Raw genomic sequence first — 23,470 nt, forward strand, 5'->3', positions numbered from 1 at the left:
TTTAGTAAGGGCAATGAAATGTTGACATCTTTAATATTTGCTGCCACCTTTTACATTACGTACATCTATTGTGAAAACAGAATCTTGACTTAAATGTTTTGTTCACAGACAATATTTGTTGCTCTTCTGTATGCTGTTAGTAAGAAAAGCGGAACAGAAATTTTATTTCAGTACATCTAAAGAAGGCTAAAAGAAAAATCAAATAGAAGAGGAAGAAGAATGAAGTAACTTTATTAATATTATGATGCTGACAACAAATTAAGTTTATTAAAAGCCACTGTATATACATTCAGGTTTTTCAATAGTATAAAACAACTTGATTATGATATTATTATTATTATTATTATTATTATTATTATTATTATTATTATTATTATTTTATTTTTTTATTTTTTTATTTTTTTTACAGAAAATCTTTTTTTTAGTTGCTATGCTTCACAAAACTGAAAGAAAAATGTCACAAGAGTTGTCACTTGGGCAATACCAATACAAAAGATGCATTATTGTGTTTAATATTATTTAAAAAGAGGGAAGACCCTCTATTCGTGCTAAAATGTTGTGAATAATCATGTATAATCATGTACTGTATTTGATGGTGTCTGCTACTTTATAAGGGTCTTCTCACAGATCAATTTAAAAGCATCACTACATGGATAATCGGCCCATCCTGATGAAATATTTAGAGCACAGTTCTCTCTTATATGTCCATTGGGTTCTCCAGGACCTCAGAACCTGCATAAACAGATCAGCATTACATATTCAGTGCTGCTTTTATTAGATAATAATCAGTTCAATTCAGGACAGTGTGCTGCCATCAACCCATTTCCATGTGCCCTTTCCTGGTTAGTAGGTCATCTCTGTCTTCTGTGTTGGTCGTGGTCTTTGTATGGATGTAGACACACAGCGCTATGACTGCAGTCAGCAGAAGAACACACAGCAGAACCAAACACACTACAGCTGATCTGTAGTTTCTGATCCTCACTGAAATACAGTCCCAGGTTCACATGACAGCTCTCACATTAGCAATTTTGTACGGTGAGCAAACTGTGATTTGTTTAGACCTAAATAGCTATTTGTTATTATAATAAAATGTGTCTCGGTGCCTGTGTTTTGAGGTGTTCGGCGCCTTTGGATCTCCGTGTACTCTCTTCACATCACTACTGTTGATATCCATCTCTTCATATTCTCTTTCCATTCCACGTTTCTCATAAATGTTCATATTACCAAAATAAGCCTACTCAGCTGGAGTTAAGTAAGATTATTGGTATTATAATGTTTTAAAACAGTGGAGGAAATCAATAATAAATACTGAGAGTTCGCTGTCTGCGTGTGTTTCTAAAGTGTGTGTGTTTTTAAGACTCTACATGGTGACAAAATGTGACAAAGTGTAACACCAAGCCAGGTCCTGTCAAGTGATTTTGTGTTGCTTGGTTTAATTCTGTTTGCCTCATCATTGCATTTTTAGCTGTCCATTTGTTAGGTTCAAAATCATGTGACAAGAAACTCTCAAGTGTTTAGCATTAGTTGGGCTTGATATTAATATCATTATCAGGCATTTGAATGAAAAGATACTCTTCAGCATTAACATATAATGTTTCATTCCCTGCTAATCTTGAAGTTCACACTGAGAAAAGCAGCGATGCCTGAATTATGAATGAATCATTTCGTTAGTCAGATCTTTGCAGCGCATCAGTTGATTCATAAACCTAATGCTGAAAGCCCTGTAGATAGTCTGTTGTTGCTCTGTCCCTCAAAGCACTAACTCATTGAAGACATGCATTTTAAGATGAATTTAGCTTTTCTTAGCTTGCTAATAACCTTTACGCAATCACCTCTGTATACTGACAGTCCTGAGTTCAGATGAACCTCAATTCTCCTCATAGCAAGGACACCCTACAGGAGCATCTAACTAAACTGTGAGCTTATAGCATCTACTCATACACTGTTTTCTGTGTTCTGAAGCTAGATCATGGCCTGATTAAGATGTGTACATTATCTTTTGTGTTGTTCTTTCTCATGTTAAATCAGAGCTGACAGGTTAGATAGTTATTGTCTTGAAAGTATTATACTAGCATGAGAGTTACACAATAAACTGGCTGTAGCTGAGCTTCACTTCCTCATTTACTCTGTGTATTTCATCATGACCTCTAATGCAGGTTACATTGTGTTTTACTTCTAAATGCTACTCTTTTTCGGTGGTTTAGAGCTCAGATTCTGTACAGGTGTATATTTGGTTCTTAACGGACAATAATATAATGCCACGCTGATGAATAAGACACAACACAGTTCTCTCCTCTTTGTCTGTTCAGCTATCCAGATTTCCAGAACCTGCATCAACAGGTCAGCATTAGATGTTCAGTGATGTTTTCTGTGTGATATGATATTGACTGTTAGGGTACATTTTTGTATAATAATCCGTTCAATCCAGTGATTTCCAGACTAAATTATCAGCAGACTATAATAAATAAGCAGAATAAACCTGGACAAACGTTAAGGCCAAACCCTAATTGTAACTTATACTCCTTTTACCTTAGTTTGAAGGGCTATCTTGCCCTTCCCCTCACCTCTACCCTTTCAACTAAAAAAGAATCAAGACACCCCTACACCTTTACGTGAATGTACAAAATGGAAGGGTAGCAGAAAGGGAAAAGGCTTAAGCGGTAGAAATGGAATTGGGTCTAAATTCCCCTTCAGGAACTTGAGCTGCATCATAAAACACTTTTGAATCACATGTGTAATCAATCCAGTAGGTGAATGGGGTAAAGTAAAGACCGGAAAGTATGAATGCATATTCATTAGCTTTCTGTCATTCAGCAAGAGCTTTCTGTGTGCCAGTCTCATTTGATTTTGTCTGTCTTTTATCACTCTTGATTTCATGATATATGAGTGAAAGCAAACATAGGGCTAGAGCAGGCACCATCTCAGGCTATGTGTGCTTTCCTTCCTGTACTACATTACAGGTGGGATATACAGAGTTTGTGTGTTGTCTGCTTGAACGCAGAGCACATAGAATCAGCTCTCTAGGACACTGACTGGCCGCATTGCAAGCATTCGTTTTTATATATATATATATATATATATATATATATATATATATATATATATATATATATATATATATATATATATATATTGCTTTGCTCTTGGAGGACTCTCTTTGAGGAAGGAGTCTTCATCAGTGTTCCTCACGGTGCCAGCCATGCTTTGGTGGCTACACAAATTTGGGAGAGGGAATAGAGACGGGTGATCCCCTATCTTCGTCCTTTCCCACCAGATCTAGCACCCACTTTCTTTCAAAAAGCCATTGTCACAAGCATGTCATATGTTTTCAAACATTTTTCCCCTTACTATGGTGCTCTTAGTATGTCATGTGATTGTGTGGGAGCCACTGCCAAGCGTATCTTGTTGGGTTCTTCCTAACAGGCTCTGGTTCTACCAGTCTAGTCTTTCTAGTAGATGACACAGGTTTGGGGACCTTCGTTTTAGTAGGAGACTTCAGCCAAAGAGAGTCGTAATGCTTGTAGGGAAGGCCCATCTGGGGAAGAGCAGTATATACCTCATTATACGGTGCCCATCTCTCCTCAGTGCTAACCCTGCCAGTGTTCCAGGGTGCAGCGGTCTCCAGCTGCGTGATCATGATCAATCTAAAAGAGGCATACGTCAACATCCTACCACATCACAGGACGTTCCTAAGGTTTGCTTTAGGGGCAAAGCTTATCAGTAATGGGTTCTTCTTGTTGGCCTTACACTCTCACCCTGCAATTTCAGTGTGTGGATGCTGCTCTGGCTCCTCTGTGACTACAGGGCATCCACATACTCAACCACATCAATTGGATTGATAGTAGCTCAATCAGAGCGGATGGCGGTTTGCCATCAAGATTTCATACTTTCTTACACAAAAGAGTTGGGGTTAAGACATAATGCTAAGAAAAGTGTGCTTTATCTAGTAAAGAGAACCACTTATCTGGGTCGTGGTGTGGGATTCGGGTCCCCTGTTCGGATCGGGTCAATCCTCACTGCAGTCGCGAGTGTCAAAGAAGGCCAACCACTCACTATCAAGCAGTTTTAGAAACTGTTGGGTCTGATGGCAGCTGCATCAAACATGATGCCTTTTGGCCTGCTGTACATGAGACCCCTACAGTGGTGTCTGGAAGTACACAATCTTTCACCCCCACCCGTAGCTGTGGAAGCAGTGAGTGTGGCCTCTGAGAGGGTGCAACCTGTAGTTTCAGTCTCTCAACTGAGGTTGTTGAGACCATCATCCAATGATTCAAGCATGGTCACGCTGAAAGCATTCCCAAAGCATTTTGTGATGTAGCGTCTTGTTCCTTCTAGGAACTAGGGTTATATATGTAACCTAAAGATGTTCCTAACTTTCAAATACTCCTTCTTAAAGAGGTAGTTTTTAATGTTGTTAATTCTTGCATTAACTATCAAACATGTACTAACATGTAGTTAAGGCAGCCGTTGATCTTCTTTGAATCCATATGACCATATTCGTAATTAAGGATAGCTCTTCATTAGTTCATAATTAGTTAACATCTTTAACCATTAGTATGAAATTAATAAAGTATTAATTTAGGCATTAGTACATTATTATTCATGTACCCTTGTTGTAAAGTGTAACCCTTTAGTTTAATAAAATGAGTCTCATTACCTATAAGTTCAGGTATTTGGTTCTCTTCCTGTCCTGACATCATAAATCTATATAGTATCTGCTTTGGTGTTGTTGTTTAACTCTTCACTTTCTCTGTTGTCCATTTCAGTTTCATCAGTGTTTTTCCTGCCATAAATACTCTCTCTCTGCCATTTTCATTCACTGTGAATCAGCTGTAAAAAAAATCATGTTGTTTCTGCTCTGCAGACTGCAGTTGTCTGCTTTTTGAGACTACTTTCAAAGTTGAGAAAGTATGTACAAGTACAAGAAAATGTGTAAATCTAGTGAGTTCATAGCAATTAATTTGCATAGCAACCATAAGTCAAAAAAAAATTAATAGTCTTGATAAAGGTTACACGAGCAACACATAATTTGGTGTTGCTCAGTTCAAATTGTGTTGTTCTGTTCCTATAAGTTTGAAGCAGCAGAAAAGGCTTCCAGATTCAAATTAGCAAAACTTCTTCTTGAATTTTGTGAACTTAAGTTTGCTCAGAAACATATCAGTTGCATCTAATCAGAGGTACTGCGACAGTCGTTGCTTTTGACCGACTTAGCATGCATTGTGGTAAAAGTGTTTCTGCATTGGTTAAAGTGAATGCATTTGAAACAAAACCACGGCTGATTAGCAGCCTGCAGGTTTGAAACTCTTGACACTCTTGAAAACTAGGTTATGGTGACCAGGGGTATTGGACAAGGGATAATGGTGAAACGGTTTTAGGGGGGCCTGAAGCAATAACCTAAACATGGGGCTCAGAATCCCTAGCGAAGCCCCTAATGGTGAGCCAAAGGTGAAGAGGGCCAATTATTTGATGATCTAAAAGTATAAATTTGAAGCTACTTCTAATGGTGATTTTGTATTGACTACTTTTTTTTTGTATCTTAAAATCATGTTCTGTTTCACAGAGCTTCTTCTATATGTAGGTCATGCAGATGACATGTATTTTAACATCATTTCAGAACACCCAACAGCATTCTCAAATATTTTATATCAATTATTCAATTAATTTTATTTATATAGAGCTTTTAAGAATACAGATTGTGTCAAAGCACTATAGAACAACAGAGTGATAGTAATATATAGTTACAAGATTAAACACTTAATTTTTTAATTAAATGCAGAGACGGTCTCTGTAATCAAATCAATGGTAATCATTAGAAATTAAGTGTCCCCAACTAAACAAGCCAGAGGCAACAGCGTCAAGGAACCAAAACCCTATCCATGACAGAATGGATACAGAAAAAAACTTAAGAGAAACCAGGCCCAGTTCTCCTCTGGTTGGAAACCCAGCACTTAATTTCCAGTTCAGTTCTTCTTGACATTAATGCTGTATATATCTCTGTGTAGGCCATCAGTACTTACACGTCAGGAACAGAGCACCTGATAGCATTTGAGGTTCAGGATATACTGCAGGGTCTAAAAATCTGTGCCATTAATCAGAATTGTGCATATAAATATATATAATGCTATATATGCTATATATATTTGTAAGGGTGCCGGCCCAGTGACAATTTTGTGCACAGCTGAGAGTTTATGACAGCATGAACTAATTTGGTTTTGATAATGTTTTATTAATTGTAATTAGACATTGCCTTTTAAATGTCATTATTTAAAACTATGATGATGGTAAGCAGCAGCTGTTAGAGAGCTGTTAGAAACTATTTCTCACAGATCCATTTAAAAGCATCGCTACATGGATAATCATACCACCCTGATGCAAAAGAGACAACACAGTTCTCTCCACTTTGTCCATTTGGACTTCCAGTCCCCCAGTAGCTGAAACCGCACATCAACATTAGATGTTCAGTGCTGCTTAGGTGTGATATGATACTGTGTTCAGCGTTTTCTCACCCAGAGGTCAATGTGCTGCCATCCACCCATTTCCATCTGCCCTCTTCATCACTGTCAGTCACACCAATCCAAACTCCAGCACCACCAGAAATCTTTTGAATGAACTCCTAGAATAAACAGTGTTTAATTCATGTTGTGCTGAGTAGACATGAACAAATAAGGGCGTAACAGAAATCTCTATGCCTCATTCTGTATTTTACTCACTTGTTCCTCTATGTTGTTTATGGTGATCACCAGAAATTTGTTATTAGCCATTCCCTAAAAAGTAGTTTCATAACTGAAAAGCGTATCGTAGTACGGACGCGATAATGTCACTGTTCTTAAAACAGGTAATTACACTTTAGCTTTAGTGAAAAGACACTGCTGCTGAGCAATGTTCAGGGCCAAAACACAGGCAATCAATCAATCAATGAGCATAGGTGTACATAGTTTAACATTACCTATTTCATAAAGACTTTTAAACGTTTTACTTTTCTCCTGATTGGACTGGTCTCTTGCTTTAGCCAGCTTGCTGTTTTTGGTTAATAATCCATATTTTCCATTTGTCAAGTTTATGTTTTTGTTTTGTAGCCATTCTCTCTCTCTCTCTTTTTCAGGTTAGAAATCTTGGTCAGTAGCTCATCTCTCTCTTGTGTGTAGTTTGTGTTGTTTGTATGGATGTAGACGCTATGACCGCAGTCAGCAGAAGAAAACACAGCAGAACCAAACACACTACAGACACTCTGGAGCTTCTGATCTTCTCTGAATCACTTCTTGGTGAGACTTTAGTTTGGGAACCAATACTCACTATTAACTAAATAAGTGAACTAATATTTGCTGCTTATTAATAATTAGTAAGGTAATAGTAAAGTAACAATGAATATTCTAATAATATGCATGCTAATAAACACCTAGGTGATACTGAGAATTGATCCCTAAACAAACTTTTTGCCATTTTCTCATCACAAATGAATCAGGTGTTTGGTTTCTCTTGGTCAGTCTGTCCATATTGTGTACTCCATCAGTATCTATATGGCCATAAACAGGCTGAGACATTTTTGTTCCCATAACCTCCATCATGTAACTGGTAGATGTTTTCTGTGTGTTTTTGTAATCCTCTGCTTTTTGAGACTTTGATTTTAGGAGGTGAGGCCAGTAGGTGAAAAAGTATGCCATTGAATAAGAGCATGTGATATCCTTTCATCAATGAAAAAAAAAATTGTAGGGCGTTGCTGTGGTCACCTTGTGATAAAATAAAGGATATCTTACTTTTTAAGTTGTTCAGTGGTTTATTGGCTCCTCTTTTTGCTTTAATTATAATTTATTTATTTTTGTTTTTATTTCTATTTTAGTAAAATGTATTAAGAACAGAAAAACTGAACTGCTCTAAGGTCAGTGTTTGAAGCCAAGTCACATGACTCGCAACTCTTAGCAAGGCTTTATTTATCTTTATTAATGTAGACTACTGCAACTCTGCTAATTTACTTTTTTTCGGTGTTACTTCTAACTCCTTATGTGTCTGTTCAAGGCTTGAAATCTCATGCGTACCATTTTCTGAAATCATCAGTTTAATCATCAGGAAATCATTAGTTCCTGATTATGATAGACATGGTTACTCTGTTACTACTGCATGCATTTAATCATATCAAAACTAGTAGGGAACTGTGTGTTTGAGTGTATGTTTGTGTGTGTTGTTCAATACATCAAATCCTTTACAAATGTGTATTTGATTCTTAAGACGCACTTTGAAACACTAACTGGATTCATAGAACGGACATTAATGATTTATTTTTTCCCCCTCACATTGAAATCGTGTTAACAAGCAAACTGTTTAATTTTTGTGCCTTTGACCTGCCTCAAAGCATTCACCCCCCCCAGCCTTCCCCAATTACCACATGTTGGTAGGGCCACAGAGACTTCTCACAGATCCAACGATACGCATTTTGACATCTAACATCAAGCCACCCCAATAAATCAGGCCACTGTGTTAAATACGTCACAGCACAGTTCTCTATTCTTCCTCCATTTGGCTCTCTAGATGCCCAGAACCTGAAAGTACAGATCAACATTAGATGTTCAGTGCTGCTTTCTGTGTGATATGATACTGACTGATAGAATTATTATGTAATAATTAGTTTATTTCTGTTATTTCTCACCCAGAGGTCAGTGTGCTGCCATTAACCCATTTCCATGTGCCCTCCACATCACTGTCCATCAGACCGATCCAGAATTCTCTCTTATCAGTAATGTTCGTAACAAAATCCTAAATAGAATAAAAGATTTTGTTTCTGTCCTAAACCAACAAAAGACACATTATATCTATCTTTCATTTAGCAGCTAAACATCACAAATACACACTTGTTCCTCTTCTTGTTTATGATGATCAGATCTGCTCCTCTCTTCAGACAGTCTTGTCTGCTCTCAGACCAGTTCTTTGTCTCGCTGGACATGTAGTAAAAACTGGATTGATAATAAATCCATTTATCTGTAAACAACAAGGTTAGCTTTTAGCACTTTCATCTCATCTTCCTAATTGTAGCAGATCGATTATGAATTAAATGATTAGTCAACATTATTGATATTGACAGAAAAAGATTTCCTCTCAATAACAATGTAACCCAACAAACATGACAGTGTGGGTAAACGGCATTTAAAGTTTTGGACTCTTCTAATTCCAAAAAAGAACATAATATGTTTGTAGATATTTAGGAAACGTGTTATGTTTACATAGTATAGTAGCCTTAATATTATAGCCAGTGATTCTACTCTGAAATGTTCGTTCCAGTGCAGATTGTCTTTGTTTTTGCAATACCTATTTCAACTACTAGTGGTCAGTCATAAATACTGCAAAATTTAAGAAAGTATCTGATCGTAGCGATGTGAATGATTTCACAAGCTCTGCAGTTAAAGACTTCAATCAAGTCATGTTTTTTTTTGGTTTTATATAGCACTATGCAACAAATTGATGTAATGCAAGCAGCTTTATAGTATTAAACATGACAATTAGTGTTAAGGCCATTTGCATATTTCAACAAAAAGTAGCAGGTGAGACCAAAACCCAACTGTAGAATTAATAAACTTACCTTTTTTACAAAACAGTTGATTTTTAGCTGATGATTCTCGTTCAACAGATTTCTGTTCTTGGTTGTTAGCTGATCTCTTTCTTCCGTGAGGCCGTTAATCTTGGTTTGTAACCCTTCCCTGTCTTCTGTGAGGTGGGTAATGTTAGTAAGTAGCTTGTCTCTCTCTTCTGTGAGGCCGTTAATCTTGGTTTGTAGCTCATCTCTCTCTTGTGTGCAGTTTGTGTTGTTTGTATGGATGTGGACACACAGCGCTATGACCGCAGTCAGCAGAAGAACACACAGCAGAACCAAACACACTACAGACACTCTGGAGCTTCTGTTCTTCGCTGAATCACATCCTAAAGATGACAAATATAAAGATGAAGGTTTTCATGGTGACACTTTAGTTTGAGAACCAATACTCACTATTAACTAAATAAGACTTTTCAATAAGATTTTTTAATTAATTTATTTCTAGAGTCAACACTGAATGTGTGTTTGTACCTGTGTGTTGAGGTGTTTGATTTCTCCTGTTACGGCTGGCCTCATCCTGTGTTCCAGAGTTTATATTGGCATAAACGGTGTCAGACATTGTCAGACATTTGACCCAGTGGTGGAGGCTGTCTGTGTGTGTTGTCTGTCTCTATGCTTCTTTTAGATGCTATTTTAGGAGCTACTAAAAACGGAAATGTTCTGTGGTCATTGTGTAGTCCCAAATGGTGTGATGCGCTTAATGAACATAATAAAGTTTACGCAGAACGTGTATACAACCACACATTTTAGTGAAAATGAGTTTAGCAGCTCCAGTTTTTTTAGATGGACCAGGTGTATTTTTCAGCGAATCAGTTAGTTCAGTTCATGAAATTTGTTCACAAATCAGTTCTTGTGTTGAGCTCCGTGACTTGGTATGATGCTCGCTGGAAAGATTATTTATCAACAGGAGACCTCTGCATGGATACCAACTTCAATTTTCAATTGTTCTTCAGAGAAAACTATTGTATGGCTATTATGTCTATATTTTATGATGCGTTTGTTAGTGCTTTGTGTCTTTTTTTTGTTCTTGAACATCTTCCAAACTGTTCATTTATCAACAGGAGACCTCTGCATCTACAAAGTACATTGATGAAAGGGCAAACGATGGAACTATTTTTAGGACTGCCCAAACACTGACCTCTATGAGCTTACGTAATCCACAGAAATGTAACAAACGTCTCTGTCGCATTAGCTCATTGACTGACTTCCTGATTATGATAGAAAAGGTAGAGAGCTTTATTTCTGTTATTTTGTCTCGCACAGTTCTTTTTCACACATGAGGAAAATATATATTGTGATCACTTAATAGTCAATAAATTAGGGTTTGCATGTATTTTTTTTTTCACTTTAACCATCAAAAATGAACCCATTTAGTTCCTATTTCCTGTGTAGATGTGTTAAAGTAGTTTAAGTGTCAGCCCTTGTCTTTTTTTAACACTCATGGGAAACTAACCTGAGGACAAACTGTGATAATGAAAAGGTCAAAGGTGAGGTTTAGAACCACATAAAAACAAAGTGTATAAACTTTATACGAACTGACTATGCAAAATAATTTTTAGTGATACAAACATTCAAACTGTAAACTGGGCGGGCATGTATATTTTTGTATGTAAATTTACTAGCGTCTAATACCAAAACTTGTATATGGAATCAATGGAAGTGCGGAAGTATTTGAAGGAAGTTCATTATCATTTGTCTGTAGTTCAATGTAAATTTGGATTACTTAGTCATTCTCGTTTGGTAAATGTTTAGAAAAAAACACATCGGCTGAAAACACCCTGTAGATCTGCACTCTGCAGCTTCCTGAAGTCACTTCCTGCCTCTCACCATTTTTACTGGTCACAAATCATGCGACAGATACAAGATTACAAATGCAGACGTTCAAAGATGTTTAAACAATTCAGTAAATATCCGTGTAAAATCCTGTCTTAGTGACGCAATATGTCATTTTTTTTTTTTTTTTACACATTGGCATATTCTTTTCTAGTTTTTTTTTTCTTTCTATCTCTCTCCAATTCAACTACTTGATGTGTACTTGATGTGTATTATTATTTACATACATATTATTTACAATAAAACAGAGCTATGACTGCTTGAACAAACAGATAACTGTATGATGTAGTATTTATTGTACTTTTGAAAAGTAGTGTAACCCTAACCCCAACCCTAACCAAAAAAAAAAGCATATTTTTGGTTTTAATATTTGTGTTGTTACAAAAATACCTCAGAAGTGGCTAATTACACACAGGTTATCGATTTGAGTTGAAATATTTTATTAACTCAAAGCTGCTTTAAGAACTCTTTGTTGTACCCTGGCCAAACAGATTCTCTTTTTAGGCTTTACTGCAGCACAAGAAGACAATACTTTAGTGATGCAGATACATCAAGACTGTGGATATTGACTATACAACGCATAGTCAATCTGGATTACTCTTTTGTCAGGTTTAATAAAGCTAAGCACAGAGCACTACAGTGACAAAATCTACTGACATTAAGGTGTATTACTGGAAAACTATGAAGCGTTTTTTATGCAATAATTTCTTAACTGGAAAATGTACAGTCATACATTGCTTTTTACCAAGTTACTGTTTTAACTTATCTACACTACGATGACACCATTTAGGTCACCAAAAAAATGTATATGATGTTCCTAGGGCTGTATGAAAGGTAAAATACTCTTCTCACAGATCCACTGATAAGCAGTTTCACATTTAACATCATGCCACCCTGTTAATTCAGGGTTATGTGTTAAATAAGTCACAGCACAGTTCTCATCTTTTCCTCCTTTTGGCTCTTCTACGTCTTGACCGGACGCCCAGAATCTGAAAGTACAGATCAGCATTAGATGTTCAGTGCTGCTTTCTGTGTGATATGATACTGACTGTAAGAATCATTTATTACATAATAATCAGTGATTTCTCACCCAGAGGTCAGTTCGCTGCCATCAACCCATTTCCAAGTGTCCTCCTCCTCAATGTCAGTCAGACCAATCCAGAATGCTGTTTTATTAGTAATTTTCATAACAAAATCCTAAGCAAATGAAGCAAATCAGCTGTTTATATCATAAACCAACAATATCAGCTAATAGCAGCTAAACACCACAAACACACATATCTTTCACTCACATTTTCCTCTTTGTTGTTTATGATGATCAGATCTGCTCCTCTCTTTTTACAGTCTCGTCTGCTATCATTCCAGTTCTTTGTCTCATTGGACATGTAGTAAAAACTGTTACAGTAAATCCGTTCATCTGTAAACAACAAATTTGACTATTAGCACTTTATTCCCATTTACACACAACTATAAATCTTCTCGGGTCCAAAGATCTGTATCCAACCCAGATAATTTGTTTTAGCTGAACCTGACAAGAAACTCTAGACGTGAGCCAGAACCAGTAAAAGCAGACCAGAGTTTGACCTGATGACTATTTATTTATTTATTTATTTATTTATTTTCTCAAATGTAAAAAAGGCAGCGTCGTCTGTGCATCCGGCAGCCCTGCAGCCCAGTAATGAATTTTTGAATTACCTAGTACGATAAGCTGTACATAACACTTTTCAGGAATGTTTGGTTATTTAAACAGTGAAGTACTGACAGATAGAGAACAGTAAGGAGGGCATAATGTTGTCATAGAATTATTTATTATATATTTTTTTAATGCCTGAAATGAGTTATGAAAATTCTGTTATATTTTAAAAGTAGTAGCTTTATTTAAAACTGCTTTTGGTAACATAAACAAGCACTTATCTGGTGCAGACATCTGACTATAATAACACTTATCAGATGAACACAGTGCAGGTCCAATATACTCCTCTCACTCTCTGTTCCTCATTTCATCTTCACTTGTATCGCTATTATTCAAAACCTAGTTATATTGTAAACATAGACAATATTGCCAATTTCGTAAAAAAAAAAAAAAAGCGCATTTATTTTGAATTAACCAAGATCTGGGGTCAGTTTCGACTCATGGACAAGGCACTTAAGTCTTTGGTGTCACCAGAATGTGTGTGTGAAGTTTCAACTTAAAATACCCTATACAGACTATTTATTATATCATTATGTCTGTTTTCCATGCCTGTTTCTTTAAATGCTAATGAGCTTCTGCTCCCCTCCCCTTTTTCCAGAATAGAGCTGTGCCATTACAGCTTGTAGGTTCTGTCATCATGTTCTGATTATCACGTTTATTGCGCTAAAATAATTTTAAACCATGTTAGTTGAAACTTCTGATGTACAGCTTTCTGAGCACAAGGATATAAAGCAGCTGTCACAACATGTGAGCTACACACAAGTTTACGCTCGTTTTTTTTTTTTCAAACACATGCAGAAAAAAGTCACTGGGTTAATCTTTTTCATGTTTCATTGGTTGTTTGTCAGGTTATAGCATTTAAAACCTGAAAAAGTCAGATTTTCATGATATGTAATGTGTAATGCACACAGTTACTTACCAAAAATTGAAAGTTTATATATTAGCACATTGTTTTCTTCTGTGAGGTTGGTAATGGTGGTTAATAGCTGGTTTGTCTTTTCTGTGTATTTTGTGTTGTTTGTGTCTATGTGGACGAACAGCAATACGACTGCAGTCAGCAGAAGAACACAAAGCAGAACCAAACATATTACAGCTGCTTTGTAGATTCTGATCCCCACTGAATCACGTCCTGAAGATGACAAATATGAAGATAGATGTTTCTCAACCCCAATACAGTGAAGAAGTTGAGGTGTTTCTCCTGGTGTGTTGCGTCAGGAATTATATTGGCATAAACAGGCATTTTAGTTTGCGTAATCTCAGTCATGTACAGTAAATGCTGTCTGCGTGTGCTTCTCTAATGTCTGCTTTTTGGTGGGAAAGTACAAGAGCATGTTATATCATGTAAGTAAACATCAATTAATTTGCATAATTAAAATGATACCGTTGTGGTAGCGTGGTGAGATGTGGCAGCTAGGTTCAAATTAGCACATGAGAGAGAAGCCACTTTACTTAAGAACTGTTTATATGACAACATTGTACAAAAATGGTCAATATGAGCCATTAGTAAATGGTGTTTCATACATTGTATACACAAATCAATATTGGTATTGTTTTTTTTTCATGTAAATTTTCCAACCTGGTCTCATAAAAAAAATATATATATATATATATATGTACCTGTAAATATATATACCTATATATTTTTCCATTGCAAAATATATGTGCTAGGGTTAAACCTCTGTTTTAGCACCACTTTGAAATTGCGTTCAGTAATGACAAGTTCAAAGTGACGCTAAAACTGAGGTTTAATATGAGAACCCTGACACGTTTTTATTACGTTGATGTAGGTATGTATTGCGGCAGTTCAGAATTGAAATATCCTGGAGACTTGCTAAAAGTTAATGCTCTATCATGTTGGAAACATACCCTGCACCAAGTCCATAACCATAACCTACCAGATAATGTTAACAAATGCAGAACATATAAAAACACTTTCAACACACATTCAACTTCCTTCTAAACAGATTTGAACTGTTTAGTTGAAAACTGCCTCAAGTACTTCTCTGAACTCTGTGAGCTGCTGAACAAACCAACTGTCTGTGGAAACTCTGGATATGTGAGATGCCAACCTTTTAAAAACCATCAGTTTTTAAATCTTTCAGCATATTAATATCGTTTTGAAGCCACAACATGATATTCCTCAAGTTATTGTGCGGTGTAAATTTAATTTTTTTACTGCATCACAGTGTCCATTTCTGTTAGACAATGCAGTGATATTTAATTGGTGTCTCTGTAAAAAGTGAACCAAGGTACATTTATGCCATGAGACCAGGTAGAAATCTTCAATGTAAATTTAAAATTTATCAGAAAATGTAACTAATGAAATACAATGCATGACATCTGCATTTTTATATTGCATTTTGCTTATATTGGCCTCTATGCTTCTTTGAGATTCTGTTGTAAGAGTCGTTGAGAGCAGCCAAACAGGTTACGAAGTTACAAATAATGCGCTGCCGTGATCACAGAGTGCTGTATATACAGTCAGGCCTTTTAATTAAAAATGAGTAATGCTCCTCCAATTTAAGACAGACATGATGTTAAATGACTGAGGACGCGCAAACTGTGACATTTTATAACATAAATGCATGTGATTACCTGTGCCCTGAAGTGGTTGGAGTGTGTTGGTCTTTGTGGTGAAGTCGTGATCTCTCACAGAATCTGCACTCTCATAGATATCCACCGTCATCTCCACTCTCTCTCTCTTCATTGCCTCAACCCTGGTCACATCGTCGTAAATGGCATCGGACATTTTTTTGCTCTTTAATTATCAATTGTAGATGTGTTCGAATAGTCCGCGCCTGTCTTTTTGCAGCTAGAGGAAAACGAGCCTGTGGTCAACGTGTGACATCAGATCCTTAAACTCAGTACAAACTGGAAGTTGCGATAGACTTTCCTGCTCTAGTGGAACATATGTACAAATGAAACAGCTTCTCAAACGAGTAAAATGCATGACATGATTGATTTTGTTCATTGGGAAATTGATCGGGTTGCTGGATCTCATGTGATTGAAAGATTTTCCCGCTCACGCCGGTAAACTCGCATGCTGGTGCAGCGCCATGCGATGTGAGGGTTGAGTTTGAGGAGGAGGGGAGGAATTATCTCCATTATTTTGGACTGCAGTATTCGCAGTATGCCAATTCAACCTCTACCTGTCAATATCGCATATTGCAAATATCTTAGAATATTCCAATATTCACAAATTATCTTATAATATTACATTGTGTGTATAGAATGAAAAAATCACTCTACATGTCACCACAACCTTACAGTCTTACAAGACCAAGTCATTCACGTTTGCTAAATGTTCAGAAGAACACATAAGGTGCAAACACACTGTAGCTATTTTGCAACTTCCTGAAGTCACTTCCTCGACACATATCTGATACGATGTGTCTTTCATCATTATTGCCATGTGACAGACACAGTACAGAACTGCCGGACTAGTAATTGTAGATGATATAAATTACACTATGATTGAAAGATCTTAGTCATTCTGTGTGCTATTGTTCAAGGACAATATCAGATGCAGACACAACAGTTCAATAATCGAGTTAATACTGAGGAACCTGTATTTTAGTCTTAATGCTTTATCATGTTGAAAATATGCTCTACACCGAATCCACCCCCTAAACCTACCCAACAGTTTTAACAACTGCAAAAATGATATAATAAGACAGATTTGAACTGTTTTGTCAAACCGTAGTCAGACAGGATTCAAACTAAAGTTGTTCAGAGCGTAAGTGCCACGGCGTATCACATGAAGCTGGATATGTGTGATGCTAACATACAAAAGTTTTCAATTCTGCCAGCATATTTTTATTGTATCGAAGTCATAACATGATATTCTCCAAGTAATTGCGCAAACATTATGCATTTTTATTCAAAATTGTACATTTGTGTGATAAGGAATAAAAGGTTTACTGATAGATTTACTGCCTCAAGTGTTCTTTTTTTTGAAAGCGTAGTGATACGGGTTACTGGTACTCATTTCTTGTCTCACTAAAAAGTGCACCTATATATAAGTGTATGCCTCGGTAGGTCATTTGTAGTATGTAGTTGTGATCATTGTCGAGTGCAGTCATTCAGGACCATAATGCACCTCAACTGCAAATGTATAACCCATATAAAAAAATTTATGAGAGACACTCTAAATGAATTTCCGCATTATGCCAGAAGATGAAATCAGCTGCTCTTCCGCAGCACTCACTTTCCAAATCCATTCAATCACTTTGATTTATTATTTCCAGTGGTCTATATTAGTGGAGTAAAGTAGGGAATAGTGAATGACGGTGTATGGGCCAATTCAAGTAAAGCTAATGACTCGCTTGTGAATAAAATCCATTGTTTTATTCTTGAATGAACCAACAAAGATGTTTGTTAATGAACATTTGAAAATAGAATTCTTATTGGCATTGATGATTTCCTTAAATAATTTTTAACATCTATAGAATCCATAACACAAAGGGTTATTATTCAAAGTGGAAAGTGGAAAAGATCTTCAGATTTGAAAAAAATGTTATTCAAATAGTAAAATGTCCCTTTTATGGATTTTTGAAAATGACCTTTCATGCAGTGTGTAACACAGTTTCAAATTAACAAAAACATTTTGAAAAGTTTTAAATCCGAGTGCGCTGTGTATAAAGTTGTTGTCTCTCAAAAGAAAGAGTCAACCCTGAATGAATGAAACGAGTCGTTTTTAAAACGAGTCCCAAGCAGTTTCATGTTGACAAATTAATTAATTGTTCTTAATGAAAACCAAGACACTAGGGGCTGCTTTTGCAGCATTAAAAACACTTGGGAGTCATAAAAATGAATGCATCATATAAATGCGTACAAATAAATGCATATTAAAATAAAATGAAAGTGTTTTTTTTTTTTTTTACATGCATGTCAAGCTATTTGATTTAGATGAGCTTGAATATAACATATGTCATGGTGCCACACTGAGTGCAAATTTTGATTTATGTATTTATCGTATTGCACATACGGCAAATCTATTTGATTATTATTTTGCTTTAGATATACAGATTTGATGTAACAGCTTTGTTATACCTCTAAATTTCTCTCACAAATCCATACAAAGGTAAAATCACATGGATAATCAGCCCACCGGAATTGAGATACAGCACAGTCTTCATCTCCAATAACATTATTGGGCTCCCCGAAATTCCAGAACCTACAACAACACATCATTAACAACAGCTCGTATTTGTCATTTCAAGTGACTAGATAGGTTTACAGTGAATGTTAAAGCATAGAACAGTCATGGTTTATATAATTTGGGGTTTTTTTCATAGACAGTAGTGCGACTGAGAACAAATTGCTCACCGAGTGGTCAGATTGCTGCCATCTACCCACTTCCAGAGCCCCTCTTTAAAGATCTCATTCAGACCAATCCACACAATGTTTGCGCTAGTAACCTTTATAACAAATTCCTAGAACGAAATATCATACATTTCAGAGCATCATCAGTATTCAGCACCGATTCAAACACAGTCTTTCACTCACTTGTTCTTCTTTGTTGTTTATGATAATCAGATCTGCTCCTCTCTTTGCAAACAGTCTTGTCTGCTCTCAGTCCAGTTCTTCCACTCGGTGGAAATATAGTAGGAACTGCTCCTGTATGTTATCCATTTAGGGTTGTCGGTGTACTGATCTGTTCAAGGAATAGTTCACAAAAAAAAAAAAAAACTGCACGTTTGTTAGAAACAAATCCATCATTGAGGTATTTTAACTTTAAACTGTAAGTGATGGTACGTTTCCCCAAACCTGTTTTTTGTAAACTAATTAATCTATATCTGTGATGGCCTTGGAGACTGATTAAACTATTCTGGTTTTCATATCTACAGCAAGTGGACACATGAAGAGCTCCACACTGACCTGTGACTTCTATCAGATAGTGTACTCAAAGAATATATAGTGTGCTTTAAAGGTTACTGAGACAACCACCAAACTACATAAAATGAAGAAACTCACCTTTGCCAACAACTGGTAGGTGGTTTGTTCTCATTGTGTGGATGTAGACACACAGCACTACGACTGCAGTCAGCAGAAGAACACACAGCACAACCAAACACACTACAGCCGATCTGTAGTTTCTGATCCGCACTGAAAAGATGATGACATATATGAAGATTGATGTTTCTTAAACTCTCTTATGATTAAATATGTCTGTTAGGGAGCATTCACACTGGGCACATTTGTTGTGGTCCAAATTCATATATGATTGTTCCCATTGCCTTCAGCAGTCTCAAGCCACATGTGTTTGTGTTCATCTTATCATCACTAAATTTACCCCTGAATAATTCATAGCAGCACTTAAGGGCACACATTACTAGTCTACGGTACTAAGTGAGTTTCATGTAAATCAAGCCAACCAAACTCAGACCACCTCCCAGGTGCGCATAGGAAGTCTTAGGTTGAGCACTTCGGTGCGGTCCCAGGTTCACAAGACAGTTTGCACATTAGCATTTTCATGCGCTCGCCAAACAGTGATTTTGTAAGACCTAAACTGTGAATTGTAATTAAAATAAAATGAATCTCAGTACCTGTGTCGAGAGGTGTTCGGTATCTCTTGGTGTCCGTGTACTCTCTTTTTATATCGGAATTACCGCTGCTTATATCCATCTCTTCATATTGTATTTCCATCCCACGTTTCCCAGAAAGGTTCATATTGCTGAAGTTGAGCGTGTGATTATTGGAATTTGTTTCTTCAAGTAGACTGTGAACACTTTTTGGCTTTTTTAGAAGAGTGTTGTTCATTTTGGAAATTGGCTACATGTGAACGTTACACTTAGGTCACTCTCTTTTTCCAAAAATATACTGTGTCTACTCTCTGTTCGTCATTTTCTTTTATAGTCATCAAAAAAACATTTCTGAAGTATTCTTTTCACTTACTAGTTGTATTTCAAACTGCTCTTTGTAGGTGAAACATACTAATTGTTTAACTGTAAAATGTGTACTGCTTTTGTTTTAGGGTTTTTTTTTTTGACATAAAAGATTACCAAATTTCTGAAATAGCAAGCAATTAGAAACAATGCTATATTATGATAAAATATAACTTCACAAAAAAGTATTAAAGAATAAATATGAAAACATATGATGAATAAAATAGAAATAAAACTGTAGTAAACAAATATTCTTAACATGTTCTAAAAGTGTTTATTAATGTTATTACTATATTTGTCACCATATGATTGTACTGCATACTCCAAATGTTTATGCTCATTTTAAGCATATTTTCCTCAAGTTTAATTATTTCAGTATATATATAATGCATTTATCTTCACCATTTGATGTAGTTAAGATGTGTGTATGAAAACTGCAGCGTTGTAAGCTTTGGCTTTGGAAAACAAAAATGTTTCAACACTTTAGTTTAGTGTGTTGCAATAACAGATGCATATGGACAAGATAATATATAATAATATAATAATAATAACCATAAAAACATTTTTGACATGAAACACGTATTTTATTTTAGAGCGACTGAAGGCCTCTGAGGTTCTGAATGGACTGCAGGGCTCTTCCTTTTTTAATCTGCATTTAATTGCAAAGCTATATATAGCAGGTAAAAAAATAAAATAAAAATGCAATAAAACTATAAAAAGTTAAATAATAATAAAAAATGCACACACTCACACACAAATACATATCAGCCCAAAGTATTTGTGTGTGTGTTTTTTTTAAATTATGGTAAAATCCAATTATAATTCTTATAAATAAAACAGTTCCTAGAAAGCAGCTGCCAATAAACAACAGGGCTTGACATTAACTTTTTTGCTCACCGGCCACTGGCTAGTGGTGTTTTAATATAAATTTAAATATGAGATGCTGGAAAAAAGATAGGCTTTCATAGGCTACTATGAAATCAAACTTTCTTGCACTTGCTCCTTCAAAAAAATCTACTTTTTTCTCGGAAATGTTCTATGACTGTAGCTATATAAAATTTAACCTGCCTAGTGGGAATGACTGGGTTCCCTGCCACAACTGAAATCCCACTGCATTTGGCTGGTTGGCGGGTGTTAATGTCAAGCCCTGAAAAACAGGATATACATTTGCACACTGAAGATTATAGGACATAATATACTAATGTAATGTAACCTCCTCCATTCATTTGTTGTGAATGTTTTGCACTGTTAAATTTGGGTCACGAAAAAAAAAATCCTAGGGCTGTATGAAAGGTAAAATACTCTTCTCACAGATCCACTGATAAGCAGTTTCACATTTAACATCATGCCACCCTGTTAATTCAGGGTTATATGTTAAATAAGTCACAGCACAGTTCTCATCTTTTCCTCCTTTTGGCTCTTCTATGCCTTGACCGGACGCCCAGAAGCTGAAAGTACAGATCAGCATTAGATGTTCAGTGCTGCTTTCTGTGTGATATGATACTGACTGTAAAATCATTTATTACATAATAATCAGTGATTTCTCACCCAGAGGTCACTCTGCTGCCATCAACCCATTTCCAAGTGTCCTCCTCCTCAATGTCAGTCAGACCAATCCAGAATGATGTTTTATTAGTAATTTTCATAACATAATCCTAAACAGATAAACCAGTTACATGTTTATATCATTAATTGGCAAAATATACATTTCATCTGACCATCTCTCACAGCAGCTAAACACCACAAACACACATATCTTTCACTCACATGTTCCTCTCTGTTGTTTATGATGATCAGATCTGCTCCTTTCTCTGTACAGTATCTTCTGCTCTCAGTCCAGTTCTTTATCTCATTGGACATGTAGTAAAAACTGAATTTATAGTAAATCCATTCATCTGTAAACAACAAGATCAAGTATTTATTCCCATTCACTCTTACCCACCTGTATCTTCTAGGAGAGAGTTCACTAATGATTATACTGTATTAGTTACCAAAGCACATAGAATGAATTTATTGTCTTTACCAAAAGTTGAAAGTTGATCTTTTAGCTTGTTTGACAGATTTGCATTGTTTTTTGTTAGTTCATCTTTTTCATCTGTGAAGTTGGTGATGTTGGTTAGTAGCTGGTCTGTTTCTTTCATGATGTTTGTTGCCTTGGTCTGAAAAAGCCTGATGTTTGTAAAGACTTGTAAACACAGCACTATGACTGCAGTCAGCAGAAGAACACACAGAAGAACCAAACACACTACGGCTGATCTGTAGTCTCTGATCTTCACTGGATCACTTCCTGAAAATGACAAATATGAAGAAATGTTTCTTAATTTTTACATACAATACGGAAAGTGTGTTTGTATTTGTGTATTGAGTTTGTTTTCTCTTGCTGTCTCTCTTTGTCCCATGTTCCATCAGTGGTTATATTGCCATAAACAGGCTGAGATGTTTTAGTTCGCTCAGTCATCATGTTAAAGGTGGAAGCTGTCTCTGTGTGTTTCTACTCTGTGATTCTCTGCTTTTTGAGACTCTATTTTAAAAAAGGCCAAAGTGGAGCAAAGCATAAAAGCAGATAATATCAACTTGGTTTGTGCCAGTTAACATGCAAAATAATATTTAAATGTTGTGTTGTCGATATGATTTATTATAGCTGGCAGTTTCAAATTAGTACATGGGAGAAAAGTTACCTGACTTAATCCAATAAACCAATGAATATATTAGTACTATTAAACATCTGTGTTCTTTTTTTTACATTTTTTATTATAATGGCTGCTCTTTCAGATGCTATTTCTGAAGTTGCTGAGACCAGTAGAACATAACTGATCTCAGGTCAGTCTGTAAGGTTAATAGCATCAACACCACAGCACCAAACACACTTGACACAATCAATTTCTGAACATGACAGACATGATTTTATATCAAAGAAATGAATTTATCACCTGTACTCTGCAGTGGTTGGGATATTTCTGTTTCTGTCTTGGTGGCAGGATCTTTCACACAGTCTCCACTCTCATAGATATCCACTGTCATCTCTATTTTCTCTCTCTTTATTTCCTCAGTCTTTGGCCCAATGGCATCTTCATCAATATCATCAGACATTTTTGCTCTTTAGCAATCTAACCTTAAACATTGAGTTCCTGTATAGATGTGTTTAAGTAGTCAGCGGGTCTTCTTTAAGTACTAAGAGAAGTTGTGGTCAATGTGTGAAAACAAAAACATGACATGAGACACTGAAGTTTAGAACCATCTATAAAGTAAATCTATAAGCATACAAACATGACTAGACTTTTAGCAATATATGAATTAAACTATGATTATTATGAAAACAAATGTTCTCACTTTACCATCAGCCTACATTGTGGGTCATTGAGTGTGCAAATTTAATATCTTGTAAAATCAAACTTGTATATAGAAACACTGGAGAATTTGAAGGATGTTCATAAGCATTCCTCTGCAGGACAGAGCTGTTCTCATCTGCTAAATGTT

The 23,470-nt window shown here is 36.0% G+C and overlaps 2 protein-coding genes across 3 annotated transcripts; both read right to left on the bottom strand.

Annotated features, from left to right (window-relative positions):
• Positions 1-12,003: 12,003 nt before the first annotated feature.
• Positions 12,004-15,976, bottom strand: LOC122330143 (C-type lectin domain family 4 member M-like). 2 transcript variants are annotated; one of them, XM_043226992.1, is made up of 5 exons: positions 15,702-15,973; positions 14,026-14,235; positions 12,706-12,830; positions 12,504-12,610; positions 12,004-12,402 (listed from the first exon to the last, which is right to left on the bottom strand). In XM_043226992.1, exons 1-5 carry the CDS (start codon positions 15,853-15,855, stop codon positions 12,231-12,233), a joined length of 768 nt encoding a protein of 255 aa, XP_043082927.1. In that variant the 5' UTR covers positions 15,856-15,973; the 3' UTR covers positions 12,004-12,230. The 2 variants fall into 2 exon arrangements, with proteins under 2 accessions (XP_043082927.1, XP_043082928.1); XM_043226993.1 differs by lacking the exon at positions 14,026-14,235 and having other exon boundaries at positions 15,702-15,976.
• A 5,697-nt stretch (positions 15,977-21,673) lies between these two features.
• Positions 21,674-23,110, bottom strand: LOC122330145 (C-type lectin domain family 12 member A-like). The gene is made up of 3 exons (XM_043226994.1): positions 22,924-23,110; positions 22,017-22,280; positions 21,674-21,888 (listed from the first exon to the last, which is right to left on the bottom strand). Exons 1-3 carry the CDS (start codon positions 23,081-23,083, stop codon positions 21,674-21,676), a joined length of 639 nt encoding a protein of 212 aa, XP_043082929.1. The 5' UTR covers positions 23,084-23,110.
• Between the last annotated feature and the right edge of the window lie 360 nt (positions 23,111-23,470).

This window comes from Puntigrus tetrazona, chromosome 24, assembly GCF_018831695.1.
Source record: "Puntigrus tetrazona isolate hp1 chromosome 24, ASM1883169v1, whole genome shotgun sequence".
Taxonomy (NCBI): domain Eukaryota; kingdom Metazoa; phylum Chordata; class Actinopteri; order Cypriniformes; family Cyprinidae; genus Puntigrus; species Puntigrus tetrazona.